Source organism: Carassius carassius, chromosome 10, assembly GCF_963082965.1.
Source record: "Carassius carassius chromosome 10, fCarCar2.1, whole genome shotgun sequence".
Lineage (NCBI taxonomy): Eukaryota > Metazoa > Chordata > Actinopteri > Cypriniformes > Cyprinidae > Carassius > Carassius carassius.
Genome location: NC_081764.1, coordinates 24,138,553 through 24,150,607, shown reverse-complemented (window position 1 = coordinate 24,150,607; position 12,055 = coordinate 24,138,553). Strand labels below are relative to the sequence as shown.

At 35.9% G+C, this 12,055-nt stretch overlaps 1 protein-coding gene across 1 annotated transcript in view; it reads right to left on the bottom strand.

Moving 5' to 3' along the window:
* Window positions 1-12,055, bottom strand: part of gga1 (golgi-associated, gamma adaptin ear containing, ARF binding protein 1) — a 56,188-nt gene that overhangs the window by 32,812 nt on the left and 11,321 nt on the right. The window contains exons 5-9 of the mRNA XM_059560578.1: window positions 10,583-10,706; window positions 6,395-6,495; window positions 4,694-4,774; window positions 4,129-4,266; window positions 3,644-3,725 (exon numbers count right to left, since the gene is read on the bottom strand). Coding sequence (XP_059416561.1) covers window positions 3,644-3,725; window positions 4,129-4,266; window positions 4,694-4,774; window positions 6,395-6,495; window positions 10,583-10,706 — 526 coding nt within the window. The remainder of the gene's footprint in view (window positions 1-3,643; window positions 3,726-4,128; window positions 4,267-4,693; window positions 4,775-6,394; window positions 6,496-10,582; window positions 10,707-12,055) is intronic.

Here is a 12,055-nt window from a genome sequence, read left to right as displayed (position 1 = left end):
GCTGGACATATAGTGAATGAGTGAATAAAGTGAATAAAAAACCCTCTGGTCTGGATCCGAAAATGTTGATCGACTTGTTTTCCTGTCCAATAAATTTGTAATGGCCTACCCCTTCCCCTTGTCCCTTGAAACAGAGTGTCAAGGGGTAGGGGAGACAATATTCCCCTAAGGATTGGGACACCACTACAATGACGTCACACACCATAATTCGTCGTCTAGCTCTTACAATACACACATATACTGGTGTGCATTAGAGCCTTTAATTATCATTCTGTATAAATGCCCTGCTTACTGACACTCACATATATCGGAAATCACGCAGCTCACACATTCAGGAGAAAATAAACTTGTCAATGCTGCCGCACGACTTTTATTACTACAGTTTAAATACAGAATCGCTACATTATATTTTCCAGCGACGAGAGGATACAATCGCTGTTTTTAAGTAAACTCACTCTAAAAAGATAAACGCACAGACACGAATACACACAATTTCCCTCTCTCTCTCTCTCTCGAATAGGCAATATTTGAGAAAATGGTTTAGCGATTTCTAATTATTGGGTTGGATTAGTCTATGGCAGTTACCGCCCTGATCAGACATATGCTGTGGCACTATCACGCAGTCTGTAATAATATGACGTTAGCAAATATTAGCAATTTAACATGACCGTCAATATGAACTCACAATTGAATGTAACATAAAACAAATGATTACTTTTCGTTAAAATCTTTATTTATGCCAGAAAAGCTTACATTTATGTGTCTTTTTGTTCGCTGTAGCTGCCATGTTGCAGAGATAATTCATACCCCTTCGTCTGAAGTGTGGTCCCGAAAAATCTTTGTTTGAAGGGCTATCTGGCCCTTTCCCTTACCCCTTCCCCTCCAACCAAAAGAGAATTGAAACACCCCTACCCTTTCACGTGAACGCGCGAAACGGAGGGGTAGGGGAAAGGGGAAGGGCTAAGGGGTAGGGCTGGGATAAACGATTATTTTTTAAACGATTAATCTAGCGATTATTTTTTCGATGCATCGATTAATCTAACGATAAATTTTCCAGACCGATTCGATTTCGATTATCTCCCCATTAATTGACTACTAACAATTTATACATGTTGATTTACATATTTGAATGAAAAAAACATTAATTCCTTAACATTGCAATATATGTTTATTGCTCTTAAAATTACAAAATAAAAGACTGACTAAGAATGCATTACTTTGCACTTGTATAGAGATAGCATTCAATAAAACCTTGAAGCCTTGAAAACACATAGCTTACTGAAACAAGCTTACTGAACACATAGGGCCTAGCTTAGGCCTAAAAAAAAATTTGTTTGGTTCCGGTTTCCGACCGACCCTGTCAATTTATGTGCGACCCAAATTTATTTTATGAGACTGGGGAAGAACGGTCTTTCACACATCGTTAATTAAATTACAGTTTCCTTTAAATGCTGTTTTACACTTAAGTAATCCGTTAAAAACCATTAAGTATTGCATCAAAACCCTTTAACTGTCAATTCCTAAAGTGAGCTATAACTTAAGGTTTGGAAATCGTAACATTAAGAGAAACACGGGGGGAGTGGGGAGTAAACAATATATCGCGGAACAGAGAGGGCACTGACAACATGCTGACAGACAGGACATTAACATTACCAGCTTACTTTTAATATGAAACAAAGTCTCATTTGGTTATTTCAAATGTAAACAATAAATACCGTTTTGTGGCTCTTGAATGTGTCGAACAGATCGCTGTAAGTTAGATCATCAGTTAAAACTAACTGATCGTCTCTTGCTTCTAGTTAATTTATAGCATCAAAATCAAATAAACCACATAAATGAACATAACAAAGAATGTTGTTTGACTACAAAAAGATGTCTGTACATTCCGTTTTTCAAGTTCAAATCCTCCATGTTAATCTACTATGAGATCGCCTGTCAAACTCCCGCGAAGGCTTTTTGTGTGTGTGTGTGCGTTTTGCGTGTCTATGGCAACAACAGACTTTAAACGGGAATACAGAATCACTGTCGTAAAAGTACCGGTACACACATTTAAAATCAGCGCGTGTGTGTGTGTAAAACTGCCACTGGAGAAAAAAATAAATAAATAAAAATAATAATAAATCCCTACCGACCAATGACCTCAACTGACAACCAACCGGAACCAAACTTTTTTTTTTTTTAGGCCTTACTGAAAAAAAGTTCTTCTTTCAGATGAAAATAACAACAACTTGATGTCTAGCATTCAATAAAAAAGTTCACCCAAAATACTTGTTTAAAGCAATTGAAAGAATACAGTAACCAATGTAAACTTGAGGGCTTTAAGCTAATACAGAGAGTGCTTTTCCAAAAAATAAAAATTAACAGTGGGAGCCAGCAGCCTGTCATGGAGAAAAAAAAAAAATCTCAGAATGCTCCACATGAAACTTTGGCGTTCCGCCCTTTTTCCATCTTGTCCAATGATTTTGGTTAATATGCACGAGGGAGGGAGAGAGAGAGAGAGAGAGAGAGAGAGAGAGAGACAGCGCTCGTGTAGTTTGAAGACTGTGAGTGCGCGTGAAACTTTGGTGTTTCGCCCTTTTTCTATCGTGTTTAATGATTTTGATTAATATGCACAAGGGAGAGAGAGAGAGCAAGAAGAGCTCGTGTTGTTTGAAGACTGTGAGTGGGCGCGCATAGCCGGGGCTCTCTCTCGTACGCGCCCTGTCAGGCACAGCAGTCATTCTACATCACTCACCGATCAAATAAGGCTTTTTGACAGCCGCCAAAAAAAAAGATCAATGCAGAAAAACCCCTGGATTGGTTATATAACGTTGGACAGAATGTTGATCCGGCCATCGCGTATATTCAGCGCACATATGGTAAACGTTTTGCAAACGTTTTTCAGAGAAATAAAACCAGGTCGACGAATCGATGCGCATATTTTGCATCGAAGTATTTTTCGTTGTCCCAGCCCTACTAAGGGGTAGAATTGGGATTGGGCCTAAGTGTCAGTTACGTTCAATAAAAAAACACACACGGCCTGTTCTCAAGTCCATTTAAAGTTTCATTTTTTGAACAGTTGTTTGAAATGGATTGAATCATTATTTAAAATAATCTTGGAGATTTTTGAATTGCCTAAATCATAAATGCAGCCGGGTTGAAGTCTGCAGTGATGTTTTTCTTTTGTTATGGAGCCATCCCCTCTGCATATATGTTTTTTCGAGAATGTTGCACTCCTGTTGCTGTTTGTTATTCTGCACGAAATTTCATGCCAATAAATAAGAAATATTGCTGACTTGTGCGTTTCCAGCACTCTCTTTACGTTCGTCCGTTATTTGACGTTGAAAAAGGAAATGTCTTTTTTTTTTTTAGACATGGAAAATCGTTTTTACAATCGATTCAATGAACACTTATGTCTTAAAAATCGAAAATGATTTTTTTCCCAAAAGTGACAGCCCTAATGCAAAGTGTAAAATATTAAATACAATCTACACATTATGCAATACTGTACCACTAAATAAGAAGTGTTTTATGGAGGGCTTAGCTAATTAGGCCAATTAGAGACAATTACTAATCATTCACATTTTTTACCAAATCATTCATTTCACTAATATATATATATATTTTATTAAATACAAGGGGTCAGGTTTTGCCTTTGCCTTACCAAGAGCTTCATCGTTGTCCTCAGTATCACTGGCCAGTCTGAACAGAGTAGGTCTCATTTTCTCACAGCGCTGGTACAGATCCTACAATAACACAAAGACCATACAGAATTATTTAACAAAAAGATATACTCCAATATAAATATATAAGTCTGCCAAAACCAAAACACTTATAACCTGCATTTCACATAATGAAAAAGTGCACCTTGAATTCATTCAGTCATGTTTCACAATCACTAGACAATCACTAAACAGCTGCCATGAAAACACACTTCTTCTATGATACATACATTTTCATTAAATTCTTAATAAAAAACTAAACGGCAAAGTCTGGAAATGCAAAAATTTTTCCATACACTTTCTTTTTTCCATACTTTTCCAGACCAGGAAATTACCTGAAAATGCCATACTTTTACAAACCACATAGGAACCCTCAGTCCACTACAGTAGTGTGACAATCTGTTTTACAGACATGTGTATAACAGACCTTAATTAGCTCCTCATTGCTATGTGGGCCGCTCTCTTTGCTGTAATCTCCCAGTAACTGTGTGAGAAGCCCAACACTCTCCTTTACTTCCTGAATAGCATTCACTCTCTTCGACACCTTCTCCATACGCTTCTGATCCTGAAAAAAGAAGAGATAAGAAGAGATCGTCAGAGATCATGCAGGAAAAGTACAGTTCATGGACTTACTCTCACATAATACATACATTTTGCTGCTTTGAATTTCACCATACCCCCTCCAAAAAAAAAAAAAACTCAAAAGACATTAAATTGTATTTCCTGCTTCTGTTCTTCTGACAGATGGATGAAAGGCAGCTAAAAGGTGAACTGTGTGCTGCAGCACCTATTGTACCCATGTATTTTTTATTTTTTTCAGACACAGAAACTTATTTTGCTTTTGGTGTAAATAGATCATTCTTTGTCCTTTCATATTGTTCTTTACACATTGCTGTGCTGAGAAATAGAAACTAAGAACCCACTAAGAGTTAATCCAATATCCAGGACAGACAGACAGACAGACACACACACACACACACACATCTACACACCTCCTGAACCATTTCTTTAATGAGTTTGTTTGCCGCCCGCAGGTCCTCAGGGTGTGAGCTATTCAGAAGACGTGACAACATCTTTTGAATCAGAAAGAAGAAAAAAAAAAAAACAGTAAGAGTGGACAGACATAAGTGAATTCATAATTATTTCTCCTTTATGTGCCTGAACTCATTGGTTTAATGGTTTACAAAGATATAGTGACATTAGGGGTGGGTGATATGACCAAAATCTTATATCACGATATGAGAAATTTTATATCACAATAACGATATTCATCTTGAAATTTTTTTCTTTTAATATGGTTTTTATGATATTACGATTTGATACCATATAATTTTCATAATCCCTATCACCAATGTCAATATCAAACTAATACAAGAAAATAATAATAATAAAAACGCAAGCTCACTGGAGATACATAAACAGTCAGTGGTGAAATGAGAACAAGAAACTAATTACAGACAATAGGACAAAAACTACAATAAATAAGAAATACCGTGTATAAATGAATTCGTTTTCACTGAGTAAGTTATATACACACATATACATATATATATATATATATATATAATGTATATGTGTATATAACTTACTCAGTGAAAACGAATTCATTTATACACGGTATTTCTTATTTATTGTAGTTTTTGTCCTATTGCCTGTAATTAGTTTCTTGTTCTCATTTCATCACTGACTGTTTATGTATCTCCAGTGAGTGTATGTATATACATACATACACACACATATATACACACACACACACACTGTATATACGCATAATCATTAGCGTTATTTATTTATTTTCTTTTTACTCTAGTTACAAAAGTGTTTCAGTGAGAGATTTTCTTGAATGTCAGACAGGATGAACATTGGACAGCTTCCCCTTTAAGACTGAAGTCTGGATCCAACATACGGTTACATATGCGCTTTCTCTCGCAAATGTTTACATTCGCTTAAGACCTAAATGACTGTTTATGAGGATACTTGCATTTGTACGCATATAAGTGTTTATGCAATCGTTCAAAGCCAATAAAGCGGCAAAAATTCTCACGAGCTCTATTAGCAGCTGATACTCGGCTTACGCACTCCTCTCACATAGAAACAGAGACAGCGTGTGCATATAGCTGTTGTTTGTGTTTCAACGGCCTAAAATCTGTTGTTTTAAACTGCAGTGTTTTAAAATGCATGCAAACATTAAGGGCCCTATCATACACCCGGCACAATTGTATTAAAACCACAGCGCAAGTTTGTTTGCTAGTTTCAGTCCAGGCCCATTCACATTTTGTGTTTAGATCATTAAAATAGGGCCCTAAGTTTTCATGACCATGCGCATAGCAATGTGATGTGAGCGCGCTCATGCTGTTATTCACGCGTTTGCCTGCATCCCCGTGTAACGCATATAAAACTGCCGTCATTCAAATTATGAAAACCTATTGCCATAAACAATGTATTTTACGGCACCAAGAAATAAACGATAGAGCACAATATAAATCAACAGACTTTTAATTTCGTCAATCCGATTTATATTGTCATATCACCCAGCCCTAAGTAACATACATTTTTAAACTGATCAACCTGACTCCTGAATCCTCCTTAGGTTTTATCACAGTAAACAGACTAAAAGACATAAGGAAATGTATAGTAAAAAAAAAAAAAAAAGGGAAAAATAAATAAAAAATCCTAAACTGCATCCCAACAACCTTTGATTTCTCCTCATCCTCAAAGATGGCATTTTTAGGCCTGGGCATTGGAGGAGGGCAGGGCTTGTCATCAGGAAGGTCTGGGTCCTGTTTAATAATACCTAAAATGAGATGCAGATCATAAACATAATGTAGCATACTTATTTCCAAACACTCCACAACACACAATCGCAACAACAACATAGGACAAACAGCAAGTCCAACAAGAGAGCTTTATTTTACACAAACACACAATGTTTGTTTACCACAGCGGTTCCCAATCCCAGTCCTTGTGTGCCCCTGCTCGGCATATTTTGCATGTCGGTCTTAGTTAACACACCCGATTCATATAACCAGCTCGTTATAAGAGAGCTACCTGCATGAACTGGGTTCCGATTGATATGATCCCTACACTGTGTTCATTGTTGGGAAACACTGGGGTTGGGAAATGCTAGTTTACCATAACATTAACCCTCTGGAGTCGATTATCGCGTATATGCGTTATGAGTCATTTTCTCCTGATAACCCCGAAAAGAACTTAAATTACACTTTCAGTTTTGATCGAACAGATAAGAGCAATACATCAATCAAATCTGTAAAGGGTCTACTTTTTTTGTATACAGACATAATAACAACAGAACTTTGAACACTTATAAAATAAAGATAACAAACAAGGTGAGCTGTCTGCAGCCTTTGTCTGCGGTGATCTTCATTTACAAACACGTTCTTAAAATGAACTGTAACTCCGTGAATACTCAACGAAGAGACATGAGAGAGAGATATATATAGAAAGCCTGACCTGTCTACTTTTAAACTAAACAAGTGCTGCCGAAAACAGATATTCTGTGATAAAGTGATCCATATGAAAACAATGCAATGTCCGTTTTTCACATCTCCCTTCATTATCTTCTAATGTGACCATGCCCCCGCGCTGAACGCTCTATTCAGATTCTAATGTTTCACTGAAGCGCACGGCTTGAATACGCCCATACAACAGCAGACAACGCAGCGAGACTGTTCTTCAAGTTTTTTTATTTTACTGTTTGCTTCGCAATGAGAGGAATAAGACATAATTCACCCCAAAAAGATGTGATGTGGTTGAGTATTTGAGATTTGGATTTCCTCAGAAAAAAAGGATGAAGTGCTTTATTCAGCAGAGATCATAAACATGAGTAAATCTCTTTTTATTTATTTATATACTTATTTATTTATATACTAGTTTTCACATAACGTGTAAACATTTTACTAATTAGACTTTTTCCAAACTATAATTCCTGACTAAATGTATAATCAGGTGAAATATGAAGTTTCAATAACAATATACAATACTATACAATTAAAAAGCTTGATGTAAATAATATAAATGTAACAAATAAATGTAACTGTTACAAATGTAACAAATAATGCTGTTCTTTCAATTTACACCCCCCCCCCCAAAAAAAAAATATTCTCAGCTCTTTTCAACATTAATAATAATAATAATAATAATAAAAATAAATGTTTTTTTTGTAGAAAATAAGATTATTAAAAAGATTTCTGAAGGATTGTGTGAGTAATGATGCAAAAAATTCAGTTTGAAAGTCAGCTTTAATTGTTCCAAATAAACTGTTTAACTGCTCCCCCAAGTGGATATTAAATTATGTTGTGGGATAATTCAATATATTCTAAATAAACTACAAACATAAAATTATATAGATTTTTTTTTTTCCTCACATTCTTTCTTGTAACTCCTCTCAGTGACACGCAGCTGAGTGAAAGGCTCATTATGCAGGCCTTTGTCTTTTCAGGTGTAAATCACAATGATATTCATGATGCCTCACGCATATGACTTTTACCAACAAAAAGTGTCTTAGAAAATTTAAATCAATATATTGTTTTCTGTGAGTGAGTAAACAAGATGATTTTCACATAATTTAGAAAGAAAAATTCTAGGCTACAATCTCCAGTTCTCAAAAATCCCAGGAACCATTGTTCTGTATGTGTTTTATTGCCTTATTCAAGTGTTTTAACATTTTTAGTTTTTCACTAACCACGCATAACATTTTTTTTTCTCAAAAACACAATCATGTACATTAGGGCTGTAGCTATCGAATATTTTAGTAATCAAGTATTCTACCAAAAATTCCATCGATTAATCGAGTAATCGGATAAAATGTGTTTTTGCTTAATTAAAGTGCAATATTAATTATGCAAGAGGAAATAAGACTCCTAGGTCTCTTAAAAATAACAAAGTTTCCTTTTTTAGACATTTTTATTTTTTTTATTTTTTTAAATGCATAGAATGCAATGCATACATCAAAATTAAACATTTAATTATTACCCATTGTTTCTCTTTCTGTACTTGTACTGTGAACAATGACAATAAAATTGACAGATGAATTAAGTGCATTTAAGTGCCATTCAGTTGGGGTTTTAAATAAAGCATTTTCTGAGATGCACATTAAACATTAAACACATAAAATATTAATTTAATTTATTTTTTAATTATTGAAAATTAACGTAACTTTTTGGTAAACAAAGGGGATTTACTATTAAAAATAAAACATGGAAGAAATGTTGTGTGATTAAAGCTTAAATAAAAAACTAATGTTTGATTTTTTTTTTTGTAGTAGGCTATTTACATTCTGCTGAACAATAGTCTTTAACCGGACTTTTATTTTGACGGCTTGGCGTACCTTTACAGTTCTGTGTATGTGATGTGACGCTAGTTTTACTCAAATCAAACGGTCAAATGCTCATGAAGTGACTCTCAGTGCAGCTCTGGAGATGTTACTCATGTGTTCACGTCTTTATTGAGTGAGAGGAAAGACGCTGAAATCACCGCGAGCCTCACGCGCGCTTCAGTGTGTGTGATAAAGGAACTTGCGCTGCTGCTCCATTCATTAACAGAGACACGCAGAACATGCAGGATTCATATTTAAATAGACTGTTCCGGCTTAATATTTACAGATATTAGTCCATATCGTGATTTGATGTAAGTGCAATGACCTTTTTTTTTATTAATCCATTCAAAATTTGGCAAATTCCGTGCCATTCCGCGTTAAACTGTAAATTCCGTTTTTATGACTGTATTCCGTGATTCTCTCTGCGTTTTCTGCATTGTGGAAATCATAGGGCCCTAGTTGTGGTATGCCTGCTCTATCTTGCACTGGACACACGCCACAACGTTCTCTTTACGTTTGCCCGCGCCCTCAAATCAAAACACTATTGACTCCTTGCAGGATGCGATTTGGGACGCAGCGCTTGTGTCTCCTTCCGCTTTGTGGGTGACGTACAAGTCGCACTTTTTTTCATAGTTTGGCTGGTCCTGCGACTTATAGTCAGGTGCGACTTATTTATCAAAATTAATTTGACATGAACTGAGAGAAATGAACCAAGAGAAATGAGCCAATAGAAAACATTACCGTCTACAGCCGCGAGAGGGTGCTCTATGCTGTTCAGTGCTCCTTCTCTCTCCACCTTCAATACCATGACTTAGGTGCCCTTGAGCAAGGCATCGAACCCCCAACTGCTCCCCGGGCGCCGCAGCATAAATGGCTGCCCACTGCTCCGGGTGTGTGCTCACAGTGTGTGTGTGTGTTCACTGCTCTGTGTGTGTGCATTTCGGATGGGTTAAATGCAGAGCACAAATTCTGAGTATGGGTCACCATACTTGGCTGAATGTCACGTCACTTTCACTTTCACTTTCACCGAAGACATAGAGCGCCCTCTCGCGGCTGTAAACGGTAATGTTTTCTCTTGGTTCTTGGTTCTAAATAAACGCGATTTATAGTCCAGTGCGACTTATATATGTTTTTTTCCTCATCATGACGTATTTTTGGACTGATGCGACTTATACTCAGGTGCGACTTATAGTCCGAAAAACACCGTAAAAGAGACTTTGAGGCAGAGGAATTTGCCTCGATCTTTTTTTGTAATCGAGTTACTCGAGGAATCGTTTCAGCTCTAATGTAGATACATGCTGCTCACATATTATTACAGCCATATAATTAGACTTTAGCCATTTAGATGTGTATAAGAAACTGAAATAAGCACAAATGTCAGGGCATGACAAAACTTCTCCAAAAATACCCTTAGACTCCAGAGAGTTAAACAGCAATCATGAAACTACAAATGTCAGAATAGTTATTGACCACACATGTATCAGCTGTGAGATGTAGTTAAATACATGTTAGTTATGACAAATCAAAACCCTGCATGTTAGGTTACCTTGTTTCTTAAGCATCTGATAAGCATCAGAAATCTTTGTCTCTTCTGGTAAACTCACAGTCCAGCTGTACATCATCTCTAGAACTTTTTTCTTCACTGGTTCTGGGGCTCGAGAGCCAAGATACTGTAACAAAAATAGAGTACAGGGACAGTTATTGAATCAAGTTAAAGGAAATATTTAAACACATTAAAGATATTGATTTGGTTGCTTTGCAGTCTGAAATGAAGGTGGACATGTATATATTTACTCATTGCAACTTATAACATCCAAGTTAAAGATATAACACCAACACTTCAATTCGATACTTTTAAAATGGTCGCGGTGCCAGAACCGATACTTATATGCAAAAATAAAAATAAAAAAATCCCCAATTTTCACTTCAGGAAATCACCTAATATGGACAAAGACATGCTATTATAGCTGTAACTGAGTAAACAAAACAAACATTTTGAATGATAAAACAAACAAACAGTCGACTGCGACAATATAGTCTGTATTGCGCAATCTCTGGTATTTTCATAATTAAGTATATTTATAATCCATTGCTAATTGATGTATTCTTTTTAAAGTACCCTATGGAACATATTGTTTGCCTCATTTTGTGAAAAGAAGCCACATCAGATCACAAAAGGAAGCATTTGACTGGTGTTGTGGGGTAAAAAGGTTATAAATGCATCTTTTGTCGACAGCAAGTTTACAAATGTGAATACAAGGGAAGTTTATCTTTAGGCATTTTAATTTATGTTTAGTTTAGTTGACAGAAGGCTACCTGCTGCCATCAGAGCAAGTGTAATTGCTGCATTCACATGCTCCTCGAATGCTCTCATTTCCCGAGTTGTGCTTTTAAGTTGGAATTTGAAACCAACATGGACACTCAACATTACTACAAAGATTTGTTGGATTTGTATTTTAAGAGTTCACATGCATTTTCTCAGTTGTAAAAATTATTATTCACGTGCGGTGCTGGTGATGATGCTTCTTACACCCATTTTGGAGAACGTGAGGATAAATATTTCAATCGATCGCTCAGGCATGGCACCGAAATGAGTCACCAAAATCTGTGTTCTGATTCGGTTCTAGTACATACCAGTTACATAGGTACCGGTGCCATATTGGTACTGGGTTTCAATTTTATCCAGGATTTTTTTTAAATCAAATAAAGATTTTTTTGACATTTTTAAGGGCTGGACAAATAAAATTAATACAGTTTGTCCAGAAAAAAACAATACAATCAAAAAATCCTTTACTTTTAATTAAACAGACTGGAGCACACATTAAGGAGGACTTAATACTGCTCATAAGCAAAACAGAAAGGGTGTAACAATTCACCCAAAACAGTTTTTTTGATGCATCAATCTTGAAACATGAACTTGAATCATGAATCACCGATTATGATTAAAAACACTAATTTAATTATACACATTAAATTATTACAAGCACAAATTATTGGAGAGCATGAACAGTGTTCGTGT